Source organism: Pelophylax lessonae (genome assembly GCF_965119305.1).
Source record: "Pelophylax lessonae genome assembly, chromosome: 12".
NCBI lineage: Eukaryota > Metazoa > Chordata > Amphibia > Anura > Ranidae > Pelophylax > Pelophylax lessonae.
Window position 1 is genome coordinate 13,256,181 of NC_138779.1, and position 19,008 is coordinate 13,275,188.

Consider the following 19,008-nt stretch of genomic DNA (forward strand, 5'->3'; position numbering starts at 1 on the left):
AAAAGTGTATTTGCTTTGGAAGACTAAATCACCTCTAACGTTGGGTGTCCTATGTGTGTTGATGTTGCTGCATTATGTAAAACTATCAGAATAGTTATTACATTTTAGAATGGGGCGCCTCAAGACTGTCCATAATTTTGGAGGGCACCTCAAGACTGTCCATAATTTTGGAGGGTGCCTCAAGGCTGTCCATAATTCTGGAGGGCGCCTCAAGGCTGTCCATAATTCTGAAGGGCGCCTCAAGGCTGTCCATAATTCTGGAGGGCGCCTCAAGGCTGTCCATAATTCTGGAGGGCGCCTCAAGGCTGTCCATAATTCTGGAGAGCGCCTCAAGGCTGTCCATAGTTTTGGAGGGCGCCTCAAGGCTGTCCATAATTTTGGAGGGTGACTCAAGACTGTCCATAATTTTGCAGGGTGCCTTGACTGAAAAAAGGTTGAGGAACACTGGTCTATACCAATGCTTATGTATGCTGAGGTTCTCCACCTTGTTGTCCATATCTGATAATTTGACCACCATGGATAGCTTTGTTGTCTGTTTTTAATGTATCATTCAATAAATTATGCTATTTTTTTAGAATGAATATCTTTACTCCTCTATATGTAGTTAGGCAAAAAAAGTCCCTTTCTGTTGGGGGTTTTCCATTTCTACATGTACCATTTTGGGATGAAGGTCATTTCTCTTTTCTTTTTACATTTTAGAATTGGGTGCCTCAAGACTGTCCATAATTTTGGAGGGCACCTCAAGACTGTCCATAATTTTGGAGGGTGCCTCAAGGCTGTCCATAATTCTGGAGGGCGCCTCAAGGCTGTCCATAATTCTGAAGGGCGCCTCAAGGCTGTCCATAATTCTGGAGGGTGCCTCAAGGCTGTCCATAATTCTGGAGGGCGCCTCAAGGCTGTCCATAATTCTGAAGGGCGCCTCAAGGCTGTCCATAATTCTGGAGGGCGCCTCAAGGCTGTCCATAATTCTGGAGGGCGCCTCAAGGCTGTCCATAATTCTGGAGGGCGCCTCAAGGCTGTCCATAATTCTGGAGGGCGCCTCAAGGCTGTCCATAATTCTGGAGGGCGCCTCAAGGCTGTCCATAATTCTGGAGAGCGCCTCAAGGCTGTCCATAGTTTTGGAGGGCGCCTCAAGGCTGTCCATAATTTTGGAGGGTGACTCAAGATTGTCCATAATTTTGGAGGGCGACTCAAGATTGTCCATAATTTTGGAGGGCGACTCAAGATTGTCCATAATTTTGGAGGGCGACTCAAGATTGTCCATAATTTTGGAGGGTGACTCAAGATTGTCCATAATTTTGGAGGGCGACTCAAGATTGTCCATAATTTTGGAGGGCGACTCAAGATTGTCCATAATTTTGGAGGGCGACTCAAGATTGTCCATAATTTTGGAGGGCGCCTCAATATTGTCCATAATTTTGGAGGGCGCCTCAATATTGTCCATAATTTTGGAGGGCGCCTCAATATTGTCCATAATTTTGGAGGGCGCCTCAAGACTGTCCATAATTCTGGAGAGCGCCTCAAGGCTGTCCATAGTTTTGGAGGGCGCCTCAAGACTGTCCATAATTTTGGAGGGTGACTCAAGATTGTCCATAATTTTGGAGGGCGCCTCAAGACTGTCCATAATTTTGGAGGGTGCCTCGAGATCGTCTATAATTTTAAAGGGTGCCTTACCTGAAAAAAGGTTGAGAAACACTGGGTTAGGTGGTAAAAACAAGAGCTCAAAATTGCTAATGCGACAGCTGTTTTATTTTTTTATTTTTTTTCGCCCTAGAGAGGGTTCTAGATCTAATGCCACCAAATCAATGGATCGAAGAGAAATGCTGGAGAGTTTTTATAATGCTCCAGTTGACACATCCTTACTGTATACATCTGTATTTCTGAACGACAAGGTTTCCCCATCCAGCAACCACCATAATATTTACTAGAGTGAAATTACAATTCGTTAGATACCAAACATGATATGGATTTGAGGTATGGTTCTTTTTAGAGGACTAATGAGTCTTATTAGCCTTCTGGTCCATGTAAATTAGATGTATTTGGTGTCTAACTAATTGATATCTTCTTATACATTAGGGTGGCTTTGCGCTGCCCCGCTGTACTTTTGTTAAATCCACAGCAGTGTTTCTCAACCTTTTTTCAGTTAATGCACCCTTAAAAAAACTATGGACAACCTTGAGGCACCCCATTCTAAAATGTAAATGCTATTCTAATAGTTTTCCATAATGCAGCAACATCCACAAGTCCAAGTAGGACACCCAACATTAGAAGTGATTTATTCTTTCAAAGCAAATACACTTTTGCCAACTGGTACAGACTAGTATTCCAATGTTTCATTACTCCCTTCATTTTTCTTCATTACTCAGCTAATGTGACCCCCGAGGCTGATGGAAAGGGGCAGGGAAGGGTCAAACAAGGATTGTTTGCAGGAGACTGACATCCTCCTTATCAACTGATGATGCCATTGGTCATTAGGATGCCGGCAGCTAGAAGGTTGTAATGGTGCACAATGAAAACTTGTGACTTAGTTTAACTAAAAAGGCAGCCTTCATCCACATGCCGTCTTTTATGCAATCTTTGGGCAATTTTTAGGCATTTTGCCGACCTCAAGGCACCCTGGTTGAAAAAGGGTGGGCTACAGTATTTGTGGAGGTTAGCTGAGCTTTCCCATAGACTTCTATGGGGTCCTGCGGTTTTGGTGCTGTTTCCGAAAGAGAGTCAAAACTCCTGCATACTGCACCTATGGTGAACTTTCTTACATCGCAACAAAACTGTGAGACATTATAGAAGTCTACAGGAAAGTGCAGCTAACTCGCATGAAAAGCACACCAGGGCAGTGTGAAGCCACCCTTAGGCTCCTTTCATACGGGCTTTCCAATCCGGTTTTCCTGTCAGTTTTTCACGCGGACCTGATCGGATGCTCCATGCACCTCTATGGAGCAGCGGATGTCAGCAGAGACGTCTCCACTGACACCCGCTGCTATTCGATCCGATCCTGTCCGTGAAATCCGGACAGATGGAAACCCTATTTTCAATCCGTCTGGAGGATCGGATTGGATGAAAATGGACAGGCGGTCCGTTCTCATCCGATCTCCCCATAGAGGAGAGCGGGGATCTGACAGCTCCGTCTCTGCAAAGTAAGTGGAGACGGAGCTGTCATCCGCCTGCTCAGCGGGGATCGGCGGATCGATCCCCGCTGAACAAAACCGAGTCCGTCGGGCGCACTTCCCGTGTGCAAGGGGCCTTAGCGTAGACATTTTTTAAGAAGGTAACTTCATCACTGAAGTACATTTACTTGTGATGTTTCCAGTATCCAGCAAATAATCGCTACAACACCCACTACAGATGATCCTTGTTTTCAGGAACATATGCGATAGGAATATAGACAAGACTGTAGTGTGTGGAGACTGTTGGGCCCCTCCCACAGCTTTTCTCTCTGCCAATCAGTGCCTTCTCATCAGTGTCACCTATCAGTGCTGCCCATCAGTGCAGCCTCAACAGTGCCCATTAGTGCTGCCTATCAGTGCCACCCATCAGTGCTGCCTATCAGTGCAGCCTCCTCAGTGCCGCCTCAACAGTGCCACCTGTTAGTGCAGCCTGTAAGTGCCCATCAGTGCCACCTAACAGAGAAGCCTCACCAGTGCCCACCAGTGCCGCCTCAACAGTGCCTATTAGTGCCACCTATTACTGCTGCCTATCAGTGCCCATTAGTGCCACCCATCAGTGCAGCCTCACCAGTGCTGCCTCAACAGTGCCTATCAGTGCCACATATTAGTGCCGCCTATCAGTGCCCATCAGTGCCACCTATAAGTGCAGCCTCAACAGTGCCTACCAGTGCCACCTGTTAGTGCTGCCTGTAAATGCCCATCAGTGCCACCTAACAGAGCAGCCTTACCAGTGCCCACCAGTGCTGCCTCAACAGTGCCTATTAGTGCCACCTATTAGTGCTGCCTATCAGTGCCACCCATCAGAGCAGCCTCAACAGTGCTGCCTCAACAGTGCCGATCAGTGCCACCTATTAGTGTCGCCTATCAGTCCCACCTATCAGTGCAGCCCCACCAGTGCCACCTATTAGTGCCGCCTATCAGGGCCCATCAGTGCCACCTATCAGTGCAGCCTCACCAGTGCCCACCAGTTCTGCCTCAACAGTTCCTGTCAGTGCCACCTATTAGTGCCGCCTATCAGTGCCACCTATCAGTGCAGCCTCACCAGTGCCCACCAGTGCCGCCTCAACAGTGCCTGTCAGTGCCACCTATTAGTGCCGCCTATCAGTGCAGCCTCACCAGTGCCCACCAGTTCTGCCTCAACAGTGCCTGTCAGTGCCACCTATTAGTGCCTCCTATCAGTGCCACCTATCAGTGCAGCCTCACCAGTGCCCACCAGTGCCGCCTCAACAGTGCCTGTCAGTGCCACCTATTAGTGCCGCCTATCAGTGCCCATCAGTGCCGCCTCATCAGCGCACATCAGTGAAGGAGAAAAATGACCTGTTTGCAAAATTTTTATAGCAAACTATGAAAAATGTTTTTTTTTTTCTTCAAAATGTCCGTTTTTTTTTGTTTGTTTATAAAAAAATAGAAAACCCCAGGGCCAGTGGTGATTAAATACCACCAAAAGTAAGCTCTATTTGTGTGAAAAAAATATAAAAAAAATGTAATTTGGATACAGTGTAGCATGACCGCGCAATTGTCATTCAAAGTGTGAGAGCGCTAAAAGCTGAAAATTGGCCTGGGCAGGAAGGGCCCAGTAAGCAAGGGGTTAAATAAAACCAATAATTGTATATTGAATGCGATCCTCACTATGATCCCAATAAAGTTACTAGAATACAATATTTTTCCCTGTAATGGTTCTTTAAATTTTTATTAGCTGAGCCTCCACCTGTCACGTTGCCAGTAAACAGGTAAAAACATTGTCAGTTGCCGGTTGTACATAATTTAGGACGGCTCGGCTGGCGTCTTCACATTTACAGATGTCTGACTGGCCCGCGGTCACCAGACACAATGACAATGACAGAAAGAAGCTTAGCGGTTGGATGGCGCACCTGGTGGGCACATCTGACACAATGGCACCGATCCTGTTTGTTCAGATACAGGACTGGTTGCTGAGAGTAACAGATAAATAGAAGTAGTGTTGGCTTCTATGGAAATAATCGTGTATTCGGTTTGTAGTGTTTGGGTTTATTTTTTACCTGCCAGTGATCATACATTATATTGTCAAAAGTTTTGGGACGCCTGCCTTTACACACACATGAACTTTAATGGCATCCCAGTCTTAGTCCGTAGGGTTCAATATTGGGTTGACCCACCCTTTGCAGCTATAACAGCTTCAACTCTTCTGGGAAGGCTGTCCACAAGGTTTAGGAGTGTGTCTATGGGAATGTTTCACCATTCTTCCAGAAGCGCATTTGTGAGGTCAGGATCTGATGTGGATAAAAAGTCCTGGCTCGCAGTCTCCGCTCTAATTTATCCCAAAGGTGTTCTATCGGGATTGAGGTCAGGACTCTGTGCAGACCAGTCAAGTTCCTCCACCCCAAACTCGCTCATCCATGTCTTTATGGACCTTGCTTTGTGCACTGGTCCAAATCATTTGGTGGAGGGGGGATTATGGTGTCGGGTGTTTTTCAAGGATTGGGCTTGGCCCTTTAGTTCCAGTGAAGGGAACTCCTAAGGCATCCCCATACCAAGACATTTTGGACAATTTCATGCTCCCAACTTTGTGGGAGGAGTTTGGGGATGGCCCCTTCCTGTTCCAACATGACTGCGCACCACTGCACAAAGCAAGGTCCAAAGCTGACGCCTCCAGTGAAGGGAACAAAGAGTTCCCTTCACTGGAACTAAGGTCCAAATCATTTGGTGGAGGGGGAATTATGGTGTGGGGGTTGTTTTTCAGGGGTTGGTTGGCCCCTTGGTTCCAGTGAAGGGAACTCTTAAAGAGGTTGTAAACCGAGAAAAAAAAATTTTCTCTTCTTTACATCCTGAAAGAGAAACACATAATGAGCTAGTATGCATCGCATAGTAGCTCATTATGAAATACTTACCTTAGAACGAGCCCCCGCCGTGCCGTCCGCTTACCTGTATGACGGGCGACATGTATAGTCGCCCGTCTTCCGGGATCGCGGCATCCGGCCATCTGATTGGCCGGAGCCGCGGTGACGTCACTCCCGCGCACGCGCGCGGGAGCCGACGGTCACGGCACGGGGCTCTGAAGGAACGGCACGATCTGCCGTTCCTTCAGAGCGCATGCGCCAGTGACGTCACTGGCTGCATTAAAGGTAAATATCTCCTAAACGGTGCATGTTTAGGAGATATTTACAGTACCTATAGGTAAGCCTTAATATAGGCTTACCTATAGGTACAACTTCCTGAGGAGGGTTTACTTCCTCTTTAAGGCGTCAGCTTTGGACCATGCTTTGTGCACTGGTGCGCAGTCATGTTGGAACAGGAAGGGGCCATCCCCAATCTATTCCCACAAAGTTGAGAGCATGAAATTGTCCAAAATGTCTTGGTATGCTCATTGGCGTAGCGTGGGGGGGGGGTGCTGGGGGGGGGCAGCCGCACCGGGCGCAAAATTTGGGGGGGCACATCCCGCGGCCGCACCAGTGTGACTTAAACAGTTATAAAAGAAAAATTTCCCCGGACGGCCCGACATGCTCCTGAGGCACCTTAGATTTAAAAATGGCGCCGCCTGGTGCCAACCTGTCACCGCTCATGCGCCGCTGCTGCTTGGGAAAGGCAGTGCATGTTCGGCTATTCCCAGTTTGTGTAATTGTCAGTATAGTAATTAGGTAGGTCAGTGTAGTGGTGAGGTAGGTCTGTGTAGTGGTGAGGTAGGTCTGTGTAGTGGTGAGGTAGGTCAGTGTAAGTGTCAGTATAGTAATCAGGTAGGTTAGTGTGGGAATCAGGTAGGTCTCTGTAGGTGTCAGTATAGTGATCAGGGAGGTTAGTGCAGGAAACAGGTAGGTCTGTGTAGTGGTCAGTGTAATTGTCAGGTAGGTTTGTGTAGTGGTCAGGTAGGTCAGTGTAGGTGTCAGTATAGAAATTAGGTAGGTCAGTGTAGGAATAAGATAGGTCAGGTAGGTCTGTGTAGGTGTCAGTATAGAAATTAGGTAGGTCAGTGTAGTGATCAGGTAGGTCAGTGTAGGTGTCTGTGTAGTTGTCAGGTAGGTCTGTGTAGGAATAAGGTAGGTCTGTGTAGTGATCAGCTAGGTCTGTGTAGTGATCAGCTAGGTCAGTGTAGTGATCAGGTAGGTCAGTGTAGTGATCAGGTAGGTCAGTGTAGTGATCAGGTAGGTCAGTGTAGTGATCAGGTAGGTCAGTGTAGTGATCAGGTAGGTCAGTGTAGCGGTCAGGTAGGTCTGTGTAGGAATAAGGTAGGTCTGTGTAGTTGGCAGTGTAGTGGTCAGTGTAGTGGTCAGTGTAGTGGTCTGTGTAGTGGTCTAATAGATTTGTGTATTGGGCGCAAATTACTTACCTTGCCCCGGGCACTGCCAACCCATGCTACGCCTACGCCACTGGGTATGCTTACACCTTAAGCGTTCCCTTCACTGGAACTAAGGGGCCAAACCCAACCCCTGAAAAAAACAACCCCCACACCATAATCCCCCCTCCACCAAATGATTTGGACCAGTGCATAAAGCAAGGTCCATAAAGACATAACATATTTATGCGGCCTCACAGAAGTGGGCTTTTTTTTCCGTGGGGTCGCATATATGCGTATCTCTCTTTGTGCTGGGAGTGCGCCACATGACGTGCTCCGAGCACAGAGACCCGCATCTCACCAAGAGCCCCGGGCACCGTACTAATGATTGGGACCTGGAACACCCGATTCCGGGTCACCTGATCGCTGTGGTAGCCTCTGATTAGCTACTACAATGATCAGTCACTGTGAAGCCCGCCCCTGCGATTTTTCTTTCTGTGACTGGAGAAGAAAGATACAATGTGTTTGTAAAAAAAATAAAGAAAAAATACCTAGATCAATATTTGATCTAGGTCAGTGCCAGGGTTAGGGTTTGTGTCAGGGTCAAAGGTCAGTATATTTTAGGCAAGGTTTTTTTTTTTTTTTTTTTTTTAAGACCACCCGCCACACATTTATTGCGGCAGGCTGGCTCTCCTGCGCAATCCGACGTAGCCCTACGTCGGTTTTACGCGTGGTGCTGGGGGATGAGCGCACGCTGGCCCCCCACTAGACAGCGGGGAAGTCGATCCACAGGGGCTGGCGGCCGCGATTGCCCACGGCCACCCGCGATCGTTCCCCGCTGAGAGAGAAGGACGGTCTGCTGTTGTAAACACACCTGACCGTTCTTCTCTCTGAAATGATCACAGAGCGCCTGTGATCCTTCTATATAGGAACACAGAGCGCCTCCTTCTATATAGGAACACAGGTCTCTATGGTCATTTCACAAGCTCCTCCCCATACAGTTAGAAAGCACACCTCTAGGCTCACACTTGACCCTTTGATCCCCCCCTGGAGCATGGGGTCGGCACCCCTGGAGCATGGGGTCGGGACCCCTGGAGCATGGGGTCGGGACCCCTGTACACATGCCTCAGTTCCAATTGTGCTACACAGCGTACATGCTCCCCCGGAGCATGGGGTCGGCACCCCAGGAGCATGGGGTCGGCACCCCAGGAGCATGGGGTCAGCCCCCATAGAGCATGGGGTCGGGGTCCCCTGGAGCATGGGGTCGGCACCCCTGGAGCATGGGGTCGGCACCCCTGGAGCATGGGGTCGGCACCCCTGGAGCATGGGGTCGGGTCCCCTGGAGCATGGGGTCGGCACCCCTAGAGCATGGGGTCGGCACTCCTGGAGCATGGGGTCGGCACCCCTGGAGCATGGGGTCGGCACCCCTGGAGCATGGGGTCGGGTCCCCTGGAGCATGGGGTCGGGTCCCCTGGAGCATGGGGTCGGGTCCCCTGGAGCATGGGGTTGGGTCCCCTGGAGCATGGGGTCGGGTCCCCTGGAGCATGGGGTCGGGTCCCCTGGAGCATGGGGTCGGGTCCCCCAGAGCATGGGGTCGGCACCCCAGGAGCATGAGGTCAGCCCCCATAGAGCATGGGGTCGGGTCCAATGGAGCATGGGGTCGGCACCCCTGGAGCATGGGGTCGGGACCCCTGGAGCATGGGGTCGGGACCCCTGTACACATGCCTCAGTTCCAATTGTGCTACACAGCGTACAGAGACGGGCACTCTATAAATGCAAATCTGATTACACTGTAAGTGAATTTATAATCCAATTTATTTGACATGCAAATGAACATTTATGAGTGAAGAAAGTTGTTGGAAGCTAATTGATATCAGATGGGTTATAAAACATGTCCTGGAATCCTCCTGTGCGTGTGCGGCTTTAAAGGGGATGTAAACCCGAACTCTAAAGTCTTCTACAAGCTGTCACATGGGCTTCCCATGGAGATCATTTCAACACACGGTCCACTGTTGTCACTATCAGGAAACCCGTCCTCAGAATCGCCATGCAGCCATTGCTGGGGAGCATGGAGACAGGAAGTGGCTGCAAAGAGGTTGCATGGAATAATTTGTAGAATTGTAGCACTAAACGTAAGGCCAACCATACATGGGGGGATGGACACTCTGTCAGGTTCTGTCTCTGTTGTTTGATTGTGGAATGCACTCATGGAAAAAAAATTAATTAATAAAATTGGAGATTTACGGAGGACACGATTTCTGTGAAATCTAACACTGATTTTCCTTCCTATAGGTACAAAGTCATTCAACATGATGTCCCCAACCGGTGACAACTCAGAGCTGCTGGCAGAAATTAAAGCTGGGAAAAGCCTAAAGCCCACTCCCCACAGCAAAGGCCTCACTACCATCTTCTCGGGCAGCGGGCAGCAAGGAACAAATGTACGGTGATTGCGTTCTCTTGATGGTATATCATTTTATAGGCTGGGGGGTCTCCAAACTACAGCCTGCGGGCCACATTCAGCCCCCTTACAAGACTTTATCCAGCCCCCAGCTAAGGTCATTGGCTTAGCCTCAATGTGCACTGATTAAGGTCAGCAGGAGCTGCCCATGGTTTCTGCTTATGAAGTAAGGGGGGACTCTGATATAGGGGGGGCTCTGATAGGGAACCCAAAGTAAGAGTACTTTTCAATCAAAGAATGTCTAGTGGTAGGGTGGTGAAGGGGCCACCCACGTAGCGAATTTCGTCCAGTTCTTCAGGGGCCAGACAAAATTCACATAATGTATGACCAGCTTAAGAGGTGGGAGGGGTCTGTAGTCTGGGCCAATCAGGGAGCATGCTGATAGAAAAGGAGAGCAGAGAGATGACCTTGTCAGTATGCTGCGAGGGAGGAGTCTGTAGTCTGGGCCAATCAGGGAGCATACTGAAAGAAAAGGAGAGCAGAGAGATGACCCTGTCAGTATGCTGCGAGGGAGGGGTCTGTAGTCTGGGCCAATCAGGGAGCATACTGATACAAAAGGAGAGCAGAGAGAGGACCTTGTCAGTATGCTGCGAGGGAGGGGTCTGTAGTCTGGGCCAATCAGGGAGCATACTGATAGAAAAGGAGAGCAGAGAGATGACCTTGTCAGTATGCTGCGAGGGAGGGGTCTGTAGTCTGGGCCAATCAGGGAGCATACTGATAGAAAAGGAGAGCAGAGAGATGACCTTGTCAGTATGCTGCGAGGGAGGGGTCTGTTGTCTGGGCCAATCAGGGAGCACACTGATAGAAAAGGAGAGCAGAGAGATGACCTTGTCAGTATGCTGCGAGGGAGGGGTCTGTAGTCTGGGCCAATCAGGGAGCATACTGATAGAAAAGGAGAGCAGAGAGATGACCTTGTCAGTATGCTGCTGCTCCCTCATTGTCCATTCACCCAGCTGGCAGCGTGGCACCATTCTATTCTTTAAATGTAATGGAGATTAGAAAATAAATATGATGAAACCTAGCAGTATTCATTCTTTTTCACAGCATTAGACTGTATAGATTCTGGATATTTCTAGTAGTAGTTATAATATTGTTGCTTTTATAATTGATGATGTTGTTGTTGTTATTATTATTATTAATAATAATAAACTAGTACAGTGCATCTGGAAAGTATTCACAGCGCTTCACTTTTTCCACATTTTGTTATGTTACAGCCTTATTCCAAAATTGATTAAATTCATTATTTTCCTCAAAATTCTTTTTTTTTTTCAAAATTCTACAAACAATTCCCTATAATGACAACGTGAAAGAAGTTTGTTTGAAATCTTCGCAAATTTATTAAAAATAAAAAACAAAAAAAAAATCCCATGTACATAAGTATTCACACCCTTTGCTCAATACTTTGGTGAAGCTCCTTTGGCACCAATTACAGCCTCCAGTATTTTTGAGTATGATGCTACAAGCTTGGCACTCCTATTTTTGGGCAGTTTCTCCCATTCTTCTTTGCAGGACCTCTCAAGCTCCATCAGGTTGGGTGGGGGAGGGTCGGTGCACAGCCATTTTCACATCTCTCCAGAGATGTTCAATTGGGTTCAAGTCTGGGCTCTGGCTGGGCCACTCAAGGACATTCACAGAGTTGTCCCCTTTGTTATCCTGGCTGTGTGCTTAGGGTCGTTGTCCTGTTGGAAGATGACCCTTCACCCCAGTCTGAGGTCCAGAGCGCTCTGGAGGAGGTTTTTATCAAGGATGTCTCTGTACATTGCTGCATTCATCTTTCCCTCCATCCTGACTAGTCTCCCAGTTCCTGCCACTGAAAAACATCCCCACAGCATGATGCTGCCACCACCATGCTTCACTGTAGGGATGGTATTGGCCAGGTGATGAGCGGTGCCTGGTTTTCTCCAGACATGACGCTTGCCATTCAGGCCAAAGAGTTCAATCTTTGTTTCATCAGACCAGAAAATTGTTTTTCTCATGGTCTAAAAGTCCTTCAGGTGCCTTTTGGTAAACTCAAGACGGGCTGTCATGTGCCTTTTACTGAGGATTGACTTCCATCTGGCCACTCTACCATACAGGCCTGATTGGTGGAGTGGTGCAGAGATGGTTGTTCTTCTGGAAGGTTCTCCTCTCTCCATAGAGAAACGCTAGAGCTCTGTCAGAGTGACCATCGGGTTCTTGGTCACCTCCCTGACTAAGGCCCTTCACCCCCGATCCCACCCCCGAGAGTCCTGGTGGTTCCAAACGTCTTCCAATAATGGATGATGGAGGTCACTGTGCTCTTTGGGACATTTTTCTGTACCCTTCCCCAGATCTGTGCCTCCATACAATCCTGTCTCGGAGGTCTACAAACAGTTCAATGGACTTCATGGCTTGGTTTGTGCTCTGACATGCACTGTTAACTGTGGGACCTTATATAGACAGGTATGTGCCTTTCCATATCATGTCCAATCAACTGAATTTACTACAGGTGGACTCCAATCAAGTTGTAGAAACATCTCAAGGATGATCAGTGGAACACAGGATGCACCTGAGCTCAATTTTGAGTGTCATTGCAAAGGCTGTGAATACTTATGTACAGTACATGGGATTGTTTTTTTATTTTATTTTTTTTTAATTTGCAAAGATTTCTAACAAACTTCTTTCATATTGTCATTGTCAAGAGGGATTGTTTGTAGAACTCTGAGGAAAATTATTTAATCCATTTTGGAATAAGGCTGAAACATGACAAAATGTGGAAAAAGTGAAGCACTGTGAATACTTTCCAGATGCACTTTACTAATTAAAATTGTATTTTTAATATTACTAGTATTTGTAGTAGCAGTAGTTGTAGTATTAAGATTATTATTTTTTAGTAGTAATAATAGTAGTAGTAAGGTAGTATTATTATCGTATTATTAATAGTATTTGTAGTATTAGTAATCATATTACTAAATAATATTACTAATACTAGTTTTACTACTAATAATAATAATTTTAATAATACAACATTCAGCATACACAACATTACCAATACAACATACTACTACCACCTTACTACTACTAAAAAGAATATATAACAATATTAATACTGCTACTAATAATAATAGGGATACTATAATTATTATTATTTTTTATTAATAATTGTATTATTAATAGTATTTGTAGTATTAGTAATAATATTACTAAATAATATTACTAATACAAATTTTACTACTAATATTAATAATTTTAATAATACAACATTCAGCTTATACATAACATTACCAATACAACATACTACTACTGCCTTACTACTACTAAAAAGAATATATAACAATATTAATACTGCAACTAATAATAATAGGGATACTATAATTTTTTTTATTAATAATTGTATTATTAATAGTATTTGTAGTATTAGTAATAATATTACGAATACTTATTTTACTACTAATATTAATAATTTTAATAATACAACATTCAGCTTATACATAACATTACCAATACAACATACTACTACCACCTTACTACTACTAAAAAGAATATATAACAATATTAATACTGCTACTAATAATAATAGGGATACTATAATTATTATTTTTTTTTTATTAATAATTGTATTATTAATAGTATTTGTAGTATTAGTAATAATATTACTAAATAATATTACAAATACTAATTTTACTACTAATATTAATAATTTTAATAATACAACATTCAGCATACACAACATTACCAATACAACATACTACTACCACCTTACTACTACTAAAAAGAATATATAACAATATTGATACTGCTACTAATAATAATAGGGATACTATAATTATTATTATTTTTTTTTATAATAATAATGATATTATTATTAGTAGTAATAGTAGTAGCAGCAGTATTAAAATTATTATTATTAGTAATATTATTTTGTAAATATTATTACAATATTAATATTATGAATAATGAATTATGAATAAAATATTATTAATTTTATTACTATTATCAGTATCTGTAGTCATTTTACTTATGTATTATTATTAGTAGTAGTAGTAATAATATATTCTTCTTCTTATTATTATTATGATTATTATTATTGGCAGTAGTATTAATATATTATTATTAGATCTATAATTATTATTATTGGTAGTAGTATATATATATTCTTATTAGACCTATAATTATTATTATTGTTCTTTTTTACAGTCAGAGGTTCAGTCTCCATCGACCCCTCCTCCGACCTCCCCAGTCACTCCCCCCGAAAACTCCACCATCCTTCCCAATAAGGCGACAAGAAAGCCATCGGAGCCCATAGTAAACGGGAACTCCGCCCCGCCCGCTCCAACGCAGAGCAGCCAGCTGGATATTGAGTCTCTCATCCCCACCCATGATGAGCAGGGGAGGCCCATTCCAGAGTGGAAGCGCCAGGTGATGGTGAGGAAGCTGCAGCTGAAGATCCAGGAAGAGGAGGAGAAGAAGCGCACGGTAGGGGTCGTCTCATACGCTGCATGTCTGTTTTTTTTTTTGTGCAGATTGAGTTGCTATGGTTTGGTTTTGAGTTGACTTGGAAGTTTGTGGTGGCATGCCTTGTAATATGTTTCTTTTACCATCTGCTGTTTACCTTCAGACTATTACTTCCCTTCTATTTATTATACTGATAGAGCAGCAGCATATCTACAGTACCCTACACCGTTCAAAATAGCCATCCACATCGCACTCTGCCCCGGTATAGTCATGCATAGACTCTAATGGGTTTTCGGGAGTATGTACCACTTTCTGCAGCTATCCCGGTACTGTAGGGAAGGGGCGGGGCTTTTAAGAAGGGGGCAGGCCTCCACAACAGCACAAGGTTGATGCATTTGTAAAATATTGCTGGACATTTTAGGTGTTCTGGAGGCAAACTAATGCAACTATACCCACAAAAAAGCAGAGCAAAATCAGAAGAGATCTATCTAATGGTGACCATACATGCTTTGATAAGTGATCGATCCACGCTTTGATAAATAATCAATTTATTTTCCAATCAATCCCTCTCGATAGGTATATAACCGCTTCCTGCCTGGGCTATGGCAAGATGACCTCTCGTTCCCTCCGGGTGGACTTCATATGACATTCTCCCGGTCACGCCGTTCGTGTGGGGGGCATGGTGATTAGGGAGGAGGCGTGTCCCCCGGAAACAGTTCCTCCCCAATCAGGGTAAAGTGACCATGAAATTGTCGCTTTACCACGTGACCAGGTGTGTCCAATCACAGCTGGTCTCAAATGTAAAGAAACCGCGGTAACTCGCAATTACCTGGTTCTCCTCCTCACACACTGATGCAATGTGAGGAGATCGTGGGAACAGTGAGGTAATGGGTAACCCCTTACAGTACTGTGCCCTGATTGGCCCAATAATGAAAGAGTACCAGTCTGCAGCCCAACAGAGTACTTAACCACTTCTGTCAAGCAAAAGTACAGCCGGCAACTCTGTAAATCTTCCAATTCTTTGTCACACCTCAGTGAGTAAAAAGGGCAAGGTGGCGAACGCGTTTCGGCCATGGGACTTGGTCACCTAACCACTTCGGAACCTAAAAATTTTCCCCCCTTAATGACCAGGCCATTTTTTGCGATTTCGGCACTGTGTCGTGTTACATGACAACTCTGCGGTCGTGCAACATTGAACCCAAATAAAATTGATGTCCTTTTTTTCCCCAAAAATAGAGCTTTCTTTTGGTGGAATTTGATCACCTGTGCGATTTTTTTTTTTTTTTTTGCTCTATAAACAAAAAAATAATGACGACAATTCTAAAAAAAAAAAAACTATTTTTCACTTTCTGCTATATAACATTCCCAATAAAAAAAAAAATTAAAAATCTATTTTTTTTTTTATAATTTTAGGCCAATTTATATTCTGCTACATATTTTTGGTAAAAAAAATCCCAATAAGTATATTTTGATTGGTTTGCTCAAAAGTTATCGCGTCTACAAACTAGGGAAAAGATTTTTGTCTTTTTTTTAATTTATTTATTTTTTTTTTTTTACTAGTAATGGCGGCGATCTGCGATTTTTAGCGGGACTGCGACATTGCGGCGGACAGATCGGACCCCTAACTGACATTTATGACACTTTGGGGGGACCAGTGACATTACTACAGTAATCGGTGCTAAACATATGCACTGTTACTGTAATAGTGACATTGGCAAGGAAGGGGTTAACCCAGGGACAATCAAAGGGTTAAGTGTGAGCCTAGCAGGTGTTTTCTAACTGTGGGGGGATGGGCTTGTGACATCAACACCGAGACCTGTGATCCTAAATAGGAGGATCACAGGAGCTCTGTGTTGATTACTGAGAGAACAACGGTCTGCTGTGTTTACAACCGCAGACCACCTTTCTCTCTCCACAGGGATTGATCGCGGGTGCCTGGCGGCAATTGCAGACACCAGCCCTGTGGATTGACTTCCCTGGCTGGCGAGTGGGCCCCTAGGATCGCTCCCACGAACCTCCGTATACAGGTACGCCGATTCGCAGGAACCTGCCGCCATATATCGACGGTGGCTGGTCGGCAAGTGGTTAAGAGTCTCAAAGAGATTAAATATGGTTATTTTTTACCATAAGCTATGTAGAAGTGGAAATTTTGGCCTATATTTATGAACAAAAATTACTTATTTGCAACATTTTAAAATAGGAACCAAAAACAAAGTGTTTTTTTAAAAAATTATATATATATTTTTGCTCTTTTTTGCTTTTATTGCGAAAAACAAAACGTTTTGCTCTTTTTTCACTTATATTGCAAAAAAAGTTTTAAAAATGGCAGTTAGAGGTCCGATGTTGCAGTCCCACTAAAAATAAATAGTAAAAAATAAATAAAAATTACATAAAAACTCAGTGGTGATTAAATACCCCAAAAAGAAAGCTCTTTTTTGTGAAAAAAAAATTGTTTGGGTACGGTGTAGCATGACTGAGTAATTGTCATCCAAAGTGTGAGAGAGCGCAGAAAGCTGAAAATTAGTCTGGGCAAGAAGGTGGTAAAAGTGCCCTGTATTGAAGTGGTTAAAAGTTACAATGTAACAAAGACATAATGGATCTTTAGTCGGCAACCCATTTGATCGATTGCAGTGCACAGAGAATTGGATTTTGATCCATAGTGGATAGATACGATCGTAAATTATCCACTTTTCACCATGCAAATTCATAATCTGATCAATCAAAATACAAACATGAACAATCATGATCTCAGTGCTGCTGATTGATCATTTTTTTAACCCGGGCGGATCGACTCAGTTTGGTCGAATCGGATCTAAATCAAGTTTAAATCAATTGAAATGGAGATTATTCCTCGAGGATTATTTGGGATTCGATCGGTTTGATTAGATCGCACATCAATTGGATAATAAAATAGAAGCATGTATGGCTATCATATCCTATCGCTGGGATTTCAACCCCTTTTTGTACAAAGCCATGAGGGGACATCACCATTCAGAGAGTTCACTGACTCTGGAGGGGCTCCCATGAAACAGGGCAATCCCCTGAAACCCAGAAGGCGACTTGATGCATAAAAAAATTGAAAAAGAGGACCAAACAAAATGATATAGAAGCTGGAATTATTTGAATTTTTTACATATACAGTGAGGGGAAAAAAGTATTTGATCCCCTGCTGTTTTTGTAGGTTTGCCCACTGACAAAGAAATGATCGATCTATAATTTTAATGGTCGGTTTATTTCACCAGTGAGAGACAGAATAACAACAAAAATAAATACATTGATTTGCATTTTAATGAGTGAAATACGTTTTTGATCCCCTTCACAAAACATGACTTGGTGGCAAAGCTAAGTATTTGATCCCCTATCAACCAGCATGATTTCTGGCTCCCAGGTGTCTTCTATACAGGTAATAAGCTGAGATTAGGAGGACTCTCTTATAGGGAGTGCTCCTAATCTCAGCTTGTTACCTGTATAAAAGACACCTGTCCACAGAAGCAATCAATCAATCAGATTCCAATCTCTCCACCGTGGCCAAGACCAAAGAGTTGTCCAAGGTTGTCAGGGAGAAGACTGTAGACCTACACAAGGCTGGAATGGGCTACAAGACCATCACCAAGCAGCTTGGTGAGAGGGTGACAACAGTTGGTGCGATTATTCTCAAATGGAAGAAACACAAAATAACTGTCAGTCTCCCTCGGTCTGGGGCTCCATGGAAGATCTCACCTCGTGGAGTTTCAATGATGATGAGAACGGTGAGGAATCAGCCCAGAACTACACGGGAGAACCTTGTCAATGATCTCAAGGCAGCTGGGACCATAGAAAACAATTGGTAACACACTACACCGTCAAGGACTAAAATCCTGCAGCACCCGTAAGGTCCCCCTGCTCAAGAAAGCACATGTACAGGACTGTCTGAAGTTTGCTAATGAACATCTGAATGATTCAGAGGAGAACTGGGTGAAAGTGTTGTGGTCAGATGAAACCAAATCAAACTCTGTGGCATCAACTCAACTCGCCGTGTTTGGAGGAGGAGGAATGCTGCCTATGACCCCAAGAACACCATCCCCACCGTCACTCATGGAGGTGGAAACATTATGCTTTGGGGGTGTTTTTCTGCTAAGAGGACAGGACAACCTCACCACATCAAAGGGACAATGGACGGGGCCATGTACCGTCAAATCTTGGGTGAGAACCTCCTTCCCTCAGCCAGGGCATTGAAAATGGGTCATGGATGGGTATTCCAGCATGACAATGACTCAAAGCACACGGCCAAGGCAACAATGGAGTGTCTCAAGAAGAAGCACATTAATGTCCTGGAGTTGCCTAGCCAGTCTGCAGATCCTAATCCCATAGAAAATATGTGGAGGAAGCTGAAGGTTTGAATTTCCAAACGTCATCCTCAAACCTTAATGACTTGGAGAGGATCTGCAGGGGAGGAGTGGGACAAAATCCCTCCTGAGATGTCTGCAAACCTGGTGGCCAACTACAAGAAACGTCTGACCTCTGTGATTGCCAACAAGGGTTTCTCCACCAACTACTAAGTCATGTTTTGCGAAGGGGTCAAATAGTTATTTCACTCATTAAAATTAAAATCCATTTTATTTTTTTGAAGTGCGTTTTTCTTGGCCATGATGGGGAGATTGGAATCTGATTGATTGATTGCTTCTTTTATACAGGTAACAAGCTGAGATTAGGGGCACTCCCTATAAGAGAGTCCTCCTAATCTC

The 19,008-nt window shown here is 44.5% G+C and overlaps 1 protein-coding gene across 1 annotated transcript in view; it reads left to right on the forward strand.

Annotated features, from left to right (window-relative positions):
• Positions 1-19,008, forward strand: part of ESPN (espin) — a gene marked incomplete at its 3' end in the record, with an annotated part of 223,278 nt that overhangs the window by 196,043 nt on the left and 8,227 nt on the right. Inside the window, exons 8-9 of the mRNA XM_082273297.1 lie at positions 9,706-9,851; positions 14,027-14,305. Coding sequence (XP_082129423.1) covers positions 9,706-9,851; positions 14,027-14,305 — 425 coding nt within the window. The remainder of the gene's footprint in view (positions 1-9,705; positions 9,852-14,026; positions 14,306-19,008) is intronic.